General features: G+C 38.2%; 1 protein-coding gene across 3 annotated transcripts in view; it reads right to left on the reverse strand.

The window, feature by feature from the left end:
* LOC121867901 (transcription initiation factor TFIID subunit 4-like) overlaps positions 1–18,576 on the reverse strand; it is a 59,248-nt gene that overhangs the window by 23,382 nt on the left and 17,290 nt on the right. For 2 of the 3 annotated variants that reach the window (XM_042368027.1, XM_042368026.1), the window contains exon 3: positions 10,908–10,991. The exons of the other annotated variant lie outside the window; for it this stretch is intronic. In XM_042368027.1, coding sequence (XP_042223961.1) covers positions 10,908–10,991 — 84 coding nt within the window. The remainder of the gene's footprint in view (positions 1–10,907; positions 10,992–18,576) is intronic. 3 annotated transcript variants of the gene reach the window in all.

The following is an 18,576-nucleotide window of genomic DNA, read 5'->3' on the forward strand; positions in this document are numbered from 1 at the left end:
CTTTGATAAAAGAGAATCTAGCTACAGTATTGTGAAACAACATAACTTTCTGGTGCTCCTCTGCCTGAACACCAACAGCAGGAAGCTGCACCTCTGCCACACCCCCTCATCTTTAATAAAGCCATGGCATCAGTCAATCAAGTTATTCAGCGTTCTAAATACAGTACAAATAAACAAAACCAACACAGTATACTTCTCCTGAATAATCTTCATTCTAGATCAAAGCTTCCTGCTTTTCTCCAGCCCTCCCCAGGTGCTACAATGTTGTGGCAAAAGTACCTAGCCCTTTTCTACAGAGGCAAAATAGGGAAACCCAAGTCTTCACCAAATGAAGAGCTGACTGGAAGTGGGTGTTTGATCCAATATTCCTGGTTTGTAGCAGTCTAAAATGACAGGTAGAGTGTGATCTAGTGTGAGGCAACTGAGGTCAAAACTCATGAACCTCTGACCTTTAGTGATATCTTTAGCATCTACGGTAATTTCCCGTTTTAAGGGATATGATAGCAACTGTGAGGTACAGTTCTACCAATCAATGGATTAATACGGCCACTATTGCTCTGGGATTTCCTGGATGCCAGGTCATATATAAACCTAAATATAAATAGAAATTTGCATTGTTAACAAAAAATTAAGCAACATCTTTAACCTATATAAAAATAAGCATTGTTGAACTTGCACAGAAATTCAGGGAGCAGTGTCAGAACCAATACTAAGACAAAGGTAGAAAGTTAGGGTGCACAGGAGTTTTGTTCTCAAAGAATCAAGCTACACATGCAGTTATAGTACTAGCTACAAAATATCTACAGGCTAGCTATCTAAATCCTTGGCATCAGCAGGAGATATTAATTTGGCAAATGCTCAGACTGGACATATCAATTCATCATATGCAGATCATCATAATCTGCAAACACTTCAAATTAAAGATAGTCAATACGTAGTCTGCCTTAAATTATTGTACCATTCCTTCTGCAGATTCAGGATAATACTTGGAGAGATAACTTTGCTTTTTAGTAACAACGATGGATTTAAATATTAAATAAAGATATTTTACATGTTCAACAACATAAACCAAGAGACTTGTGAGTCGTATACAGGTACTTGGTTAGCCGTTTGGTACGTCCTGATATGATATCTAGGAGTTATATTTATGAAACTCTCATGATCCCCACTGATGCAGAAATCCACTTCAAAAAAATCTGATAAATCAAGAGTGCAAATAAAAAAGCCAACAAAATTTCATTGCACTCTATACCTTTTTCTTATTCTCCCCTTACCTTTCTTGCATGTTAAATGTTGGGCTCTATTACAGAAGTGAAGGGCCCCTGATCACCCAAGACACCAGAAAGCCTAGTAAATGTACTGTACTGTACTCCCTTTCTGAGGCTTATCTTGTAAGATGAAACTGCTGCTAAATGAAAGCCCAGACCAAACTTGTATATTCAGTATCAGTATAAAAGTGGTTCTCAACCTCTGGTTAATGGAAGGCTCAGTAAAAATATCATACAAATTTGAGCAATTTTCAATTAATTCCCCACTTTCCCCAGTCAGTTCAATCTGATAAAGTGACAAATCAATGTTTCTAATGGTATGCAAATAAAAAATTGGTAGACCATAATGTTCCAAAGAAATTAAAGGCTGTAAAGGGCAATTCTCTCATTGTGAAGAACAGCAAAAGGGAAAACTGGTTTCCAGTCTGATGTCACGCTACCATACCCGGTGTGACAGCTGCTGGACCGATGCAGCTGTGGGTAACAAAGACCTAAAGAAGGCAGCATATTGGTCCAACCTCAAAAGAGGAGGAATAATCATCTTTATGAATTGCTTAAGCCTTTCAAACTATCAAATTAAAAAATAGTATGAAACAAATGTTTTAATTTTATATCATGTTGTCTGTAGCAAAAGGATCCAGCATATGACAGTTGATCACACACAAGGAGCCAGCAAGTCTGGCTGCCCTATCTCCAATTCCCTTCATCCCCCTTTCAACACAATAAGTTATACACCAATAAAAGCACTATTGAAGGTGAAAGTGGGTACCATAAGCTTGATGACCCATTAGGGGAGTGCAGAGACAATACAATATTATCAATAAAAAATATACAGTATAGTCTGCATTTATGCGGATTTTGTTTACGCGTTTGGTCATTTATGCAGAACCTTGCCAGAATGAAATATTTTAATTACGCGGTAAATTTCATCATTTATGCGGGAAGCGGCGCGGGCAGGGTGCGCACAAGGTCGCCCAGTCATCAAAACATTACCGAGTTCTTCACCCGCCACCCACCACAGCCAGCCCAAGTCAGTGATAGTGAGGATATGGACTTTGAGGGGTTTGACAAAGAGGCCCTGCAAGCCTCTGTGGTGGATAGTGATACAGGTGAGGGCCAATAATCTGCCCTCTGCCTCGGGACCAACCTACCATCCCCGTGTGCCCAGCCATCTTTTCTACTAACGTAAGTGTTAAAAAACCTAATATTATTGATATTTCTCTTAAATATTAATTGTGTATGCATACCATCATAAAATTAAGATGTTATTTTTACTACAACGTACGTATTGTGTCGGAAAAAGTGGAGTTTGGGGGTCAGCCCAGTCTCTATTTCAATTAATCCCATGTTCTGTTATTTCGTTTACGCGTTTCTCGTTTTACGCGGACCTCCACGGGTTCAATTGACCGCGTAAATGCAGACTATACTGTATGCTCTATTAAAAGATGTTTTAGCAGTATGGAGCCCATTGGCAACCTGTACACCATAAACAGTGATTACTGAAAATGCCCAAATTTTGTTTGGTTTGTTACATGTACAGTATTGCCACAGTTGATGCACTTCTAACTTAGCAGGAAATATCTAATTAAAATAATATCTGCAATGAGTTTCACAAGTTTGCGAGGGTTGCACCTGAAGAAGAGAGAGAAAAAAATCACCAAAACTGCATAATACAAATAACTTTCTAAATGTTAAAAATAAGGATGCATTCCACAACCAACTCTCCACTGCACCATACCCGTTTCTACCACTATTTCATGACATTCAAATACGTCATCAATGCAACAATAAATAATATATAATAAAATATAATATCAAATAAAGACTACAGGACTTGCCCCATGTAATGTTCTCCCGGTACAGTATTTTCCTCACCTCCACATACGTGTTAAAAACAGTCTAGTGTATGTCGTATAATATATTATTCGGATTTCAACCAAAGCCACCAGATATTAAGGTAATAAAAAAAATGGTAATAGGATTATTTTGCTCATCTTTAACACAGTCTACAGCCTCACCGTATATTAATGAAGTACAGTATACACAGTAAACTTAAATAAAATGTAGCCATGAAAGTGTGACTAGATGGTAACAATCCCTCCCCCTCCTCTCCTAGCCCGCTTTGGCATGAGAAGACAAATTGCCTACACGAGTCAAGAGTCTCCCACTGAGGCCATAACTCCCCAAAATATGGTGGAATAACACCGATTACAAATTCATAAAAGGTAATAATGGGTTACATCTCCAAACTAAATTTCTACAGAATCCATTTACTGTATAGTGGTTCTAGTAACTACATTTTGAAGTTACTAAAGCAGACTGAAGGAAGAGTGCACACACACACACACACACACCCACTCATGTATGCTACAGAACACAGTGGCTCTTGCAGTTTCTAATGGTAGGTTTACTCATGTACATACAACCTAATATACTACAGTATAGTACATCTTTATGCAAACACTAAAGTGCTTTCAATAATGTGCAGTCATGCAGGAAAACCTTTGAAGACTCTTTTGAAAATTCATATAAAGTACATATGTACTTGTACATAATTATGATCTTCACAACATCCAGCAGTTACAAAACTATCAATGGCCTTTCCAAAAGGTAATTTAATTTTTAATAGCTCCAATTTATATAGTTACAAGATTCACTTTTTCCAATAGCTAATAAAAAAATAATAATATACAGCACAAAAGACACTAATAACCGTAACCAATGCTGTATGGGATAAACATCAACTAACAAGTGATAACTTTCAGCAAATACCATAGCCTACAAAACTGAATCAAATATATAAATAAATAAACAATTAAATAAATAAATACATAAGTGGTAAGTCCATGTGTAGTTTTTGGCTGCAAAATTTCCTAAGAATGAATCCCGAATATATTAGTGTACAAGCCTCTCTCATGTACAGTAGGGTCGGGATATATAGCGACTTTTTATAAAGATTTTTTATATCGCGACTACCAAAATTATCGACATTTTCCAATACTGTATACGTTTAGCAATGAATCTACGGTATTTCACGAGGGAAATCGGGCAGGAAATATTTCAAATTTACCAACATGGCAAACAAATGCTTTATTTGCTCACCACATGCCCTACTACTGTCTAGCAAGATGCCTAAGAGAACTACAGGTAGTATCACTTCTCCTAGTTCAAGTGAGAAAAAGAGGAGGAAAACCTTTAACATTGGTGATAAGGTGAAGATTCTGTACGAGCTTGAACATGGAGCAAGTGCCTCTGTTGTCACACGCCACTACGGAGTTAATGAAAGCACCATTCGTGGCATCAGATACAAGGCAGACAAGATTCGTGCAGCATTTGCTGAACCAACAATTTCCAAGACCACCCAACACTTACAGCCACCACTTTACCAAGAAATGGAAGACCCACTCAAGATATGGATTGAAAACATGCAACGCCGTGAGTGCAAATGGGTTGCTAGAGGCGTGAAAAGTGAAGTGAAGAGAACTAATATTTTTTGTTTATTTGTTTACGTAGGTGTGGGATCGTCAAGTGAGGGTGGCAGTGTGGTGTCTGCTACCAAGTCTGGTGTTCAAGGGATGGTGCGTCAGCTGCGGAGTCTGGTGTTCAAGGGATGGTGCGTCAGCTGCGGAGTCTGGTGTTCCTGAGTCTGTTGTTCCCGAGTCAAGTGTCCATTGGTGCTTTAGTTATTAATAAAATAAACTCATAAAGTCAAGTTTAGTCACTTTTATTGGCCTCCAGAACCTAACCCGATTTTCCCCATTGATTACATGTAATTGTATATCGCGATTTAGTATATGGCAAACATCGTTAGACTCCATCTGGCGATATATCCCGACCCTACTGTATAATCCAATCCCTGATTTTGTTTTTTATTGTAAAAAGCCTGATTTTTTTCATATACCTTGTGTATAATTCAACCCCAGCCTTGGAGTCTTGACCTTGATCACCACCACAACAGACGGTACTATGAGCAGTGTTACCCACTATACAGTGATATCACTGTTTGCCTGAAAAATTGGTGCAGAGCACTTCCCCGGAATTTTCCAGGACACGGAAAAATTTTCTCGGAAGTTACAGAAATTGCCCATTACATCATCTCTTGAACCCGGAAAAACATCCCCCATTCCAAGAATTTTCCGGGTATCGGGAAAATTTTCTTGGAATTCTCCAGAAAATGTGCCCCTCGGCTTTGAGAAAGATTTTCCGAGGAAATTTCAATTCTGGCTATCAGAGAGTTCCGGGTTTGATGGAATCCGGCTAATGGAGATATTACTGTACTGAAACTCCTATTTATAAATTTCACTAGAATTGCCCCTAAAGGTACATTTATGGTTCAGTGTAACATCAAAACCTAAACTGTGGGCATATAAACAGAACAGAGTAAGTGAAAATGGTACAAATTTATGTACAGTTGGCCACAGGAATAAGGCTACACACTGTAGCTGTAAGGTCTGAAAATGGTCTGGTAACTTTGAAACTGTGCATCCAGACGCATGATGAAACTCGGCTCCCCCCACCTGTTTTCTGTAACTATTTTCTGCTTCCCTTCTTTATTCTTCTATTTACTCCTCTTCCTTCCTTTACTAATACAAACATCAGTAAAAACAAAAAGTAGGGTAAGAGAAAAAGTGGGGAGGAGGAGGGAGCTGTACGATAACTGCAACAAGTTTACTACCATTGGATACAATATATTACTTGTAATACAAACACAAGACACTAGTAAAACATTCACAACAAATGTATTTATAACATATATGTAGGAACAAAACATAAATTACAGGTTATTTTGTAATTTTGTCTGTTCTGTTCAGGATAGTGTTACCAGATATTTTGTCTCAAACACGAACCGTAGGTGTATACTTATTCTTGTGGCCGACTGTACATAATGCAGTGGAGTCTCAGAAATACAGGTCGCTGGACCCTGACGTTTGTCTTAGAAATACTGTACAGCTACACTTCCTCTGCCTACCTTAAGCAATAATGCTCCCATACTCTGCTGCCCACGTCCCCACTCAGCATGCTAATTCGAGCACACAAAGAAATGTTTTTCCCTTGAAGCTTTTGATCTTATATTTTTGGGGGGCACATTTTGTATGTAGGATTGTGTGTACAATCAAAGACAAAAGTTATGTAGCGGTTTTGTCCAAAGATTAAATATAACTCGTGAAACATTATCAGAGCCCCGCCCCCTACCACAAGGCAGAGTGCACCAGATTATAATCATAACCTAGCATACTGTATAGCTAACAGGTAAGGAATGGTTGAAAATGTCCCAGTAATGTAAACAGACACAAACAAAAGAAGATTATTTGTAAATTTTCATTGGTATCGGGTACTTGTAGATCTAAAGCAGCATAAATATAGTGAATAAGGTTCTGTTCTTCGTGAAGCATCATAAAGAAGCTAGGGTATGGTAGGCTTATTGTAAGCATGAACTGTACCGGGGAGCTACTGTTCACCAAAATGAACCACAAAAATGCATGAATTTTAACCCTTCAAAATTATTGCATATTTTGCATAAAAAGTTTATCATAAACACTCGAACTACTGTATACTTAAGTATACAGTAGAAACTTCTTGATTTATTCAGTAATCACGTTCTTGAAAATGGTCGTGTAAGTAAAAAATGCATTAATCAAACAATGTAAATTGAGGAGATTAGGGGGTTTTGTATATAATAAGACAGAACCCAATATTATACTAGTGAAAACTACAAGCAGGTTGATGGGAACATTTTCATGAGTTTGGCGTTTGATCCATGTGCTCAACATTCGGAAATACGAGGTCTTATATTCACCGATTTAATGTTCCACTTTTCGCACTCTCCTTGATTTTCTCTGCATTATCATGAATAGTCCATAAAGTAGATTCAATAAGTTCAAGGGCACGTGTAATTTGTTTACCTCTCATAACATTTGTGCACATCCATCTTAATCTCAATGGTGATGGCCTTCTTAGCACCACTGGTACAGTACCAGGAGAACTTAAAGGTGGCATGATGTAAGGGGCAGACCATATACAGTACAGTATACTGCAACACAAAATACAGTAGGACTCCATGACTATAGACTGTATCCAGGCACTGAGGACTGCAAGGTGGGAAGCTGCATACCTATGCCGTGTGTACTTGCTAGCAATGCAACACCAACACGCTGCCAGCTCAGTGATGATGCTTGTCGATCGTCACGTTATTCCCAACGTAAACTCCCGTAAATTAAATAAAAGTGTAAATGGACTGTGCTTGTTATTCTAAAACTGGTGTAAACCAAACAGGTAGCAGGCAGCTATCAAACAGGGAGGTACTACCGCCTGGGAAGATATTGGAAGCATTATGTGTTGTCTAATGGTAGACCCTGCTGCCACATGGCATCACGAATATTGTGACCAAGTCCCAGGTTGCTGATCTGTCTTTCTGCCTCATTTACACACAATTGCAGGATTTCTCAATTGTTTCTCTTACTAGTGACAACACAACATACAGTACTAAACATATAGCGTTTCTCACTATTAATTATTATTTTTTTCTTTATTATCATTATTACAGTATTGTTATTATTATTATTGTTATTATTTTATTTTACTTTTTATTATAAAATTTATTTACTATGAATTACTATTATTATTATAAAATTTTTGCCTCCCAGGCCCCAATGTGGGTCAGTGACCTGTGCCCGGGTGGGCTAATCAACTAAAAAAAAAAAAAAAAACATGCATAAATCGAGAAGTACCTGTACATACTGTATATATTAAACGATACGTTAGTACCAGAAAATTTGGGGGAGGATTTGCTATTGCCGACTTAAACTGGAAAATTTAAAATTCCCTGCACTAAGACGTTGATCCTATCTATTGGCAAAACTCACCAACACCAAGAAACTGCCATAAATGGAAATGTAAGAGAGTAAGTTGGAATATTTTACTATACTTTCTGTGAGAAATATCATGATTGAGGAGGGAGACCTGTACTCAAGACCTCACCCAACTGACTATCATCTTGGGTGCACATTGTATTACCTCACTAAATTTGGCTGGATGTGTATGGTTTACCAGTGGCACTCCTATTAGTGCTGGGTGAGCATTAAGTGACAAAAGTGCTTCTGTGTTCAAAAAAGCCAAGGAAATCTATATTGTTAGAGGTGAAAATGGAAGGACAGTACTGTACTGTAATTGAGCAAGATAAACTACAGTATTAAGAGCAGTATGAGGAGGCAGCTATTCACATGCTGGCTATCAAAAGATTGTCAAAACAAGTAGCCACACAAACACCAACCGTGCATGCAGCTAGTCCGTACACTTAGGGGAAAAAACTGTACAACACTCATAAATATACACACCTCCACACTATACAGACAGCCACACATGGGTAACAACAGTGCACAGGGTGGCCAACCTTATAAACTTGCTCTCAAATTTGGGTAACCTACTGACTCCTTCTAAGTCTGGGCCTCAGGTGGCGACCCTGTCTGCCCTCTCCCTTAATCTGGCCCTGGATACGGCTGCTTTATCTACACTGACAAATTACCAGGCAGAACCATTACCAAATAATTATAAGATCTCTGTACTGTATTCTTCCATAGTTTAGGATTTATGTGGTCTGAATTGTGTGCCAAACAGTCTGTGCGGGGTGACAGCGTAGATATACAAAAGTTGCTGGCGAGGTATATACGACACTCAGTGTGAGGCACGATGGGTGTGCGTCACATAATAGCACCGAGTAACCATTGTCAAAGTGAGTGATTATTTTCCTCGTGATTGTCCATGTGCTGTTTCATGTTTCACAACTTTTGGCCCTTATTATGAGAGGCAAATACCCATCTACATCCAAGGATGCCTCTCAGCCCAAGAAGCGGCGAAAGGCCATCATTATTGGTGTTAAATTAAGACATAATAATCCACATTAAGAGGATATGGTATTGTTAATGTAGGTCGGGTTGTTGGCTCTAGCGAGAATATGGTCCAGACAATACATGACAATGCCCCCCAAAATTAAAGAAAGTGATAAGTCTAGTACCTCAAAGACATTGTATGTACGAATTTTAATCAGCATGTGGATTGAGGATCAAAACCAGTGGAATGTGCCAGTCAGCAACCTATTGACTCAAGCCAAGACCCATTCAATTTATGCTGATTTAGCTGTATTCTTTTGTCTTTATGATTGTGAGTTACAAATACACAGTGAAAAATAAAACACAGTGAAGGAAATACGTATCTACAGTATATAGTATAGATGTACAAAGGAGTTTTGAGGCAGCATTCCCCTTGACCCCACCACTTCCTTTTTGTATTTCTTATGGGAAAACTATGTTTGATTTGCATGTTTTTGAATTATACAGCCATTTTTAAAACTGCAAATACAGTATTGCATAAATCAAGAGGCAGCTGTCCTGGAGATCAAGAGGCAGCTGTCCTGGAGATCAAGAATTGCATCCCAAAATTCCCATAAGTCATTAAAATTTCAATTCACACGAATTCAAATCACACATCATTCAACGGGAAGATACTCCCCATGTACAATGAGGGTTTACTTTATGTATTTAAAATTTTAAGCATAAATTAAATTCAAATTCAATGGTATTACTTCCAGCCTTAATCTTCAATGTACAGTATTAATTCCAGTCTTAGTGTACCATGTAGATAGCTGGAGGTCTCACCAGCACCCAAAACCGAGGCAAACATTTCATAGGCAATGACAATGGCCCTGTGAACCCCATATCAAAGTGCTACTATGAGAGTGGGATGACAACAACCATGTAAATTGTATGTCATGTGTGCAATGTTTGACTTTCCAGCCATGAAACAACTGCACGAATGTTCTTGAAACACTTGATCAATACACAAAGAACATCACTAATTCCAGTTGAGTAAACGACTTCATCAAAGGTTCAAGACAAGACCATGCAGTAATATATCATCAATTAGTTAACAGTCTACTTACGGTAGATACAAGATGTGCTCCACTCCATCGGAATTATTTACAAATTAGTTCCAAGTAAATGATAGGGTGCAATTTCAAGGTTACCACAAGCTACTATCAAGTTAGGTCATGATGCAAAAGCTAATCTGTATATTTAGCCAATACTGTAGTTGAAACACCTTTAAACAATCCCATCCATAATCCTCAAGATCCAGTATATATACATTTGATGACAACTTTAATTTCAGGTCATCAGGTTTTAACACCCAACTTTCTAAACCCTCTACATGTTTAAACCATGCCAATTCGAATTAATTGTAAAGTCATGTTAACTACATCTACAAGAATTTTTTTTTACCCATTAGTTGCAGTGCATTCAGAGTTGTCATTGACAAGATCAAAAGTAATATAAAAGCACTATGGTGTAATGAGCAGGAATACCCTTGTTGCACTCACATCACCAGTGAAAAGCACGTGATATACCGTATGCAGATACCCCCCTGTACATAATAAGGGAATCATGAGAAATAAATCTATATATACTGTATTAATATACAAACCAATTATATATCAGAGACAGCCTTGAAGGAAGTGAAGAGGGGGCAGAATGTTTAAGAGGCAATTTGGAGCATAATATTAACCGTTAAAAGGAAAAACAAGTAAGGGTATAAAAAACAAGATGAGTGCACATGAGAGTTGGGAGAGTGTTGGTGAGAGGGACATACACTGGCTTGTGACTGGAGGATGATGGTGGCGGGACGTGCGGCTGCGGACGACACCATCACGGACCTCACCGCGACCGTGCCAGCCTGCATGATGCAACACAAGAAACACTATCAAGCATGGGACACACCAGAGAGAGGGAGAGATGGAGCCAGGGCTGAGGGAAAAGCACAGTGTTCTCATCAACTCTTGTTAATCCAATATAAGTTTTTACAGTTCACCGATTCATTATCTTCTTAAATCTAAGTACTGTATGTAACATTATAAACAGATCAGACAAGTATGAGGACTTTTGAAGACATTTTATGGATTAACAGGTTGAGAGAACAGACTGACAAGGGTGCACCTAGGCCTTCTAAAACTCATAAAGCAACAGTTATAAACAAACTCAACTAGGTGCACACACACACATACATCCATGTATTAAACACACACATAGAAAGTTGTCATGCTTATACCAATGTATGCTTATCTTACACGATATAGTTTCCTTTATCTACACAATAAAATGGGCAATCATTTTTTTTTTTGTATAAATAAAGGAAGCTCCATCACTACTCTCTCCTCAAGACTTATGACTACATATTAACATTAAATTAAGTAAAACCACATTGGCAAACAGGCTGGCCATTGTAAATCCAACTGTAGGTTTGTATAAAAAAAACTTATGTGAAAAATTACTACTGTACCATCTTTCTATTCTTCTGGTTGAAGAAAAAATACATCACTACTTATAATCCTCCTTGACAAAAAAGGTCAGTATGTTTAGAGGGAAACAATAAAAATATTAAATAAAAAACCAGGGAGGAAACATTAGGAGGACTCATGTCAATATTATTATTTCTTCATAAGTCTGATTTTTATCCCTGTAGTACAGTACTTTTAAGAATATTAAATAAGTTTATTGACATAACTTCTATTCTTTTATTTCCACACATGCACAAATTCATATCTATCATATCCAATAATCCACCTCCACTATCAGTAAGGTGGTTCATGCAATCTCCTTCAAGCAGCCCTCTTCTTGTACAACTCTTAAACACTCCACAGCACTCACTCCCTCTGAAAATTCCCCATGATAAAATTTGAGGGTTCTGTTTGGCATCGATATTATTTTTCCCCTCTTGACACATGGCCGACAGAGCTTTGAGCACACAAACCTTGGACAGATCCATCATTTCTGACACTTAGTTCACTGACAGAAGATCCCCTCGTTCTCAAAATCACGGTGTAAAATTCATAATTAACAGGAAAACTAATACTGTATACGACATATGTTCACATACAGGTAAAACAACCTAATAACATAAACGAGGGCTGTGAAAGAATTAAAACTACAGTGGCAGCAATTGAAATCTTTACATTTTTGGCGCAAATGAAAAGTTTACACAGCGTGCAGTGTAATGATTTTAATTGTGTTCCCGGGCATACACAAATGGGAGGAGCTTGTGATCACGTCACCGCCTCCCACACACCCCCAGCCACCAAGGCCACTCTCTTGAGTGAGCCACGCTCTCTGAAAGAGAGAGGTGCAAATATACATATCACCACCACCCGGCATTCTTCACTTTTGCGCCCACTTTGAGAGCCTATATCTCCACTCAGACTGAACAGAATGGGTCGCAACAAGCTCACAATAAATGAAAAAGCTCGGGCTTTAACCCAATCGGAACTGGGGACGTCTGTGATACGCGTTGCCGCAGACTTAAAAGTTTCAAGGCAAGCCATTTACCACCTCAGAAACGCAGCGGCGACTTGCCACCCAGCGCTATACCGAAGAGGAAAGTGGGATCTGGGGCAGTTAGGAAGACTTCACCAAGGACAGACAACATCCTGAAGAGTGAAGTGATATTTGATCCTGCTGTAACAGGTTTTACACTGAAGAAAAAGCACCCAGACCTCCTCAAACATGTGGCAATCAGGACCATACAACATCGTCTCCAGAAAGACCTCGGTTTACCGACTCGGCGCACAGCTAAGAAGCCTCTTCTCATTGAGGCTATGAAGAAGAGGCTTAGACATCCCCAGTTCCAATTGGGTTAAAGCCCGAGCTTTTTCATTTATTGTGAGCTTGTTGCGACCCATTCTGTTCAGTCTGAGTGGAGATATAGGCTCTCAAAGTGGGCGCAAAAGTGAAGAATGCCGGGTGGTGGTGATACGTATATTTGCACCTCTCTCTTTCAGAGAGCGTGGTTCACTCAAGCAAGTGACCTTGGTGGGTGGTGCCTGGGGGTGTGTGGGAGGCGGTGACGTGATCACAAGCTCCTCCCATTTGTGTATGCCCGGGAACACAATTAAAATCATTACACTGCACGCCGTGTAAACTTTTCATTTGCGCCAAAAATTTAAAGGTTTCAATTGCTGCCACTGTACATCCCTAAACAGCTGTACAATAGCCAATCTACTTTTGACTCATATTAGTTTACGACAAAATTAATCCTGTGAGCTTAGTGTTCAACAATGGATGTGTTTGAAATACTGCCCATTTATTAACTCCACTGAACACACATGTTGATCCAGACAGTGTTGTAACATAAGATTATCATCAAAATACATTACAGGAGTACACTGAGCTATAGAGAAGAATTAGTTGTGCAGCCTCAAATTTACCAGGAGCATGTTAATTAAGCAAACTGAGATGATCAGGAAAATACAATGCTGTGAAGAGAAAAAAAGTATTTACAGTCTTTATTCATCTTGAAAAGTTACATTATTTAAGAAGTCATGATTGGCACAAAGTTAACACGAGTGCCAACAATGATATAAACATTACAACGGTCTGCATTTTAAGTAAAGTTGAATGATGTTTTAAAATGGAGACGTGGTTCTGATTCGTTATTTATCAAGGATTTCAAAAATAGACTTTGTTTTGCTCTATCACGTCACACTTTATTACCAATAAGACAAGATAATATAACTTACACAAATACAACATACAAATAAGACAATTCAGCAGTCTTCAAAGTTAACTAAGCCTAAAGATTATTGTGATTAAGGCTATTTGGCTGCAAATATAGAAAGAAATGATAAACGTATGTGAATATGTATGAACATAATATTAGGCTTCTAGGGTGGGTGAAACTTTCTTTGTCAATTTTCTGGCAATCTTTTCACTGGCACAATCTCTCTTCAGCATCCAGCAGTTGTCTGCCATCATGTTCACATTCCACCGTCCTTGACACCTCTTTTCCATTTCCTTAATGTCCTGGTGAAATCTTTCACCTTATTCTTCACTTAAACTACCTAAATTTTCAGGAAAATACTCAAGATGGGAATGTAAGAAATACACTTTTACACTCATGTTGCAACCCATGTTCTTAAAGTTATTCAACATACCTTCAACAATAATTTGATAGTTTAGATCTTTTCTATTGCCTAAAAAACTATTCATAACATTCTTGAAACTATTCCATGCTTCTTTCTCACACTGGTTCATCGATTCTTCAGATTGGTGGTCCAACATTAACTTTTGGATTTGAGGGCCCACGAAAATGCCAGCTTTGATTTTTTCCATATGAGACTGATGGAAATTCCCTGCATATGTACCTGAAACAATCACTTTCCTTATCTTGGGCTTTTACAAATTGTTTCATTAACCCAAATTTAATATGCAGAGGCGGCAACAGCACTTTCTTAGGGTCAATCAATGGTTCATGTAGAATATTTTTTGAACCTGGCACAAGAGCCTGTCTAGGTGGCCAGTGTTTTTGTCCCAATGTTCACATCTTGTTCTGCTGTCCCACTCACACAAAAAACATGACATTTTCGTGTATCCACTCTGTTGACCAAGCAACAAAGCAATGACTGTGAAATCTCCACAAACCAACCAACCATGATCTTCATAATGAACTTTCTCTAGAAGTTTCTGAAAATTTGCATAAGTTTCCTTAAGATGAACAGAGTGAGCCACAGGAATTGATGAAAATACATTTCCATTATGAAGTAAAACTCCTTTGAGACTTGTTTTTGAAAAATCAATGAACAACCTCCATTCAGTAGCTGTATAGGTAATGCCAAAATAGTTAATTAAAGCAGACACATTGTTACAATAAACCAAAGAGCCTTCCTCTGAAAAAAATTGAACCAGTTCTTGTTCATGTTGCCTATACCATGAAAAATAAGTCCCTTTGCTCAATAACTTCTTTGATTTCAGCCTAGATCCTAAAAGTTCAGCAGATGCCTTTAGTAAATACCTCCGGTACATCACTAATATCTTCAGGTTGATAAACATCATTTCCGTTATCTGACGGTGAATCACGGTCAGATTCTGATGAAACAGACTGCAACACATCTAGTGGAATGGGGACTGGAACCTCAGGACCATGTGGCACTGGTCTCATGGCAGATGGAATGTTGGGATAAATGATTTCTTGTCTATTTTTTGCATTATTTCCCTCAATCTTCACAGAGGAAAAATAAGTCATCACACTGATTTTTAGGCTCCCACCATACCATAGGGACTCCAAATGGCACCGCTTTTTTCTTGCCATATTTCCAATCTTAAACCTTCAACACAAGTGCGGCATACTTTCTGGCACCCAAGGTTTATCTAAATCACCTATTTGCACTCCCAAGTCGGCAAAATACTGCATGCATTTTTCACGAATGCGGTTATTTCTTGTTGTTGCTTATGCACAACAAAGCACCCACATATGTAGCAGAATACGTTTGGATTGTTCATACATCCACGAGAAGACGTATTACAACAGGAATAGTATCATAGGAGAGCAAAACAAGGAGATTTAACACTACAGCTGCTGATGCGACACTGAACAATGGCCTTTGCCTCAAGGATTCCATTTGTCAATAAACCTTGTGATAGACAAAAACTGAAGTCATCTGAAATCAACATTAAAAACAGGGTAGGGAACACATATTAGTTTGAAAACATCAAGATTCATGCAGACCGGTGAATTATACCAGGTTTATGGTCCAGCACATGGAAAGTGTTACCATTGTATGGCAACTATACAGGTACTGTAGTTTGATTTTAGCACTAATGACCTCTGCCCAAAAGCAATGCACGAATTCAGTTTCACAGAAAAGGGTAAATGAAAAGTGGGAATTTTATAAGCCCTGATTATCTACCTTTAGTACTAGTGACCTAAAAAACAATAAGCTTCTCCCTCGGCCCAAAAGCAACATTCTGCAAAAGATTTATGAAATACAGTACATGCAAAGTAATGTTACCATGTGAAAAGCTTAATTTTATTTTCAGAATGAACAACATGAACTTTGATCCTAAAATCCAGACAACTTTCCCCCCTTAGGGAGCCAGGGGCCCACAGAATTTTATGCTCAAATGCATGGAGCTACTGTTAACCACTCATGTACAGGATCTCCTCCATGCTGGATTATCGTCTGGCGTTAGCCAAGTAAAATATTAAAAGTGGCATCTCAGTAGTGAAAGGGTTATGAGTCCTAAGATCCAAGTGCTACTTTTAACAAAGATCATTTTAATCTTTTACTCACCGACCACAAAATCAACAGGAATCTTAATCCCAGGCCACGGGATCTTGCAAGAAACTCACGTAAAAGAGTTTAGAAATCTAAATTCTATTTCTGCCAATGATGATTATGACCACTGACTTAAAGTGTCCTCAAAATTAATAAAGACAATTCTTTCCTGAACAGTAAGATTTGTCACTACTACTGTATACTGTACATAGAAGTTTGTGCTATGGTTCAAAAACCAAATATCTAGTTAGAGTAAAAATGACTGACCTATGACCCAGTTATCCCCCAATGAGTTTGTATCTTGTAAAACACCACATTCACCAGTATAAAGAAACTAATGTTACAATTTAGACACCAAATATACAGTCTTAGCAATTATGACCCTGACCCCATAATGAATAAGTATCTACCCCTCCCTCGGGGCACTCAAGGTGGTAATCCATTTTACAGGAACGGGGAAATAGTATAACAAAATCAGTGAGATCAACTTCAGGAGAGCATTGACACTTGACACAGATTCTCCCTATTGAAGGAATATGAGGATATTTGGAGATACTGTGCTGAACTACAGTATTTACATGAACCCCATTCCATCAATATCTTAGTGTCAGTTAACACTTCTATCAGCCTTACACAAGTAGAGATGTATGGTGTGGCACATATGTAGAAAAGACAATTACCTCTACTTTAAAGCTGGACATATGAAAAATATAAATAAAAAAAATAACACAAGCAATGTACTGTACCATGTTCAAATATGAAATATGTTATACTGTAATTTATACAATGTACTATAAAGAATTGATGACTTCAAGAGTACTACAGGTATAATGAACAGGTTGACTGAATAATTATATATCAATCAAGCTGATGTGCATTACAAGTGTCAAAAGGAACATCATCTCTGTACATTATATCATGATTTTGTCGATGAGAGATAAGTCAACCATACAAGTACACTGAGATTAAGAATACCAAACAGCTGCCATAGTGGGTTTGGTGGACTGGTGAATGAAGGTCCTTTGAATTCTTCTTATTAACTTAGCCACATTGCCTCCCTCCTGCAGGAACCTCGGGTCTCTAGGCCACCCTACATACAGTGTCTCCTCTACCGTCAATATTCACCTTGTCGCCTTCTTAGCTCACTCCTAAAATTGCAATGTTTCTCTTTTCCCTCTCACAATTTAAGCAGTCTCCCTCTACCTAATGCATAAACTACATTGCCTCCATGCACCCTCTTTAACATCTTCTCTTTCTGTAATCCTCTCGCATATCCATATCTCACGTATATATTTTTAATAATTATAAAAAGACTGAATATCCACACACAAAAATAGTGGTACATTCATTGTATGTACACTACACTGAGACATCACCCAGACAACCAAGTAACCCCCTTTTTGGGGGCTCCTGACTTTGGGGTAGCCACTTAATGCATCGTCTGAAGATGGAATGGGGGTGTACATCAACCAACTATATTAAAGAGCATCTCAAGTTTTGTCACAATTCATTTGGATTCATTAAAATGATCATGGACACATTCTCAAATACATTGCTGCTGCACACGTTATATACTGCATCCAATCTAGAAGCTAAGAAGTCTCGGTGTTCTCTGCAATCTACAAAATTTACCAAAAGAGTGGGGGGAAGTAATCTTATTTCATAAACCACACAGAAAATTAAATGTAGTTTGGATGACTCTTTTTCTTTCTGAAATCACCAGCAGGAAAACATTCCACCTACCATGGCTACATTAATTAAATATGTGAAGAGGGCAACCTCCCATGCAAAGAGGGACTGGGTGAAAGTTGAAGGACACTGGTTCCATTTGGATGCATTCTCCCAGATGCAATCAAAGAATTCCAGGTTTTTAAATGCAATTGGAAAAACCAGTAAAAGCATTAGTTGATGAAAATGTTATGGGGTTAATTTAACAAGTACAGTTATGCTCCTGTGGTGGTCAATGTGCCTATTCTGTACTGTCATTTAGTTTTGACTTTGTACAGCATTACTAAACTTCTACACTTCTCTGTACGACATTAACAGTTGTGCATTTATATATTATAATGTATGCAGATACCAGATGTACATTCATCTAGTCAGATATTAAAAATAAAAGACTGATCATGAAATCCCATTCTATAACCAAGTCTGGATCAAACAAGTGATGTGGCAAACAATTCTGCAAGTTGAAAACCCTTACCCCAGGGTATA

Source organism: Homarus americanus, unplaced genomic scaffold (genome assembly GCF_018991925.1).
Source record: "Homarus americanus isolate GMGI-L3 unplaced genomic scaffold, GMGI_Hamer_2.0 scaffold37032, whole genome shotgun sequence".
In the NCBI taxonomy this organism is placed as follows: domain Eukaryota; kingdom Metazoa; phylum Arthropoda; class Malacostraca; order Decapoda; family Nephropidae; genus Homarus; species Homarus americanus.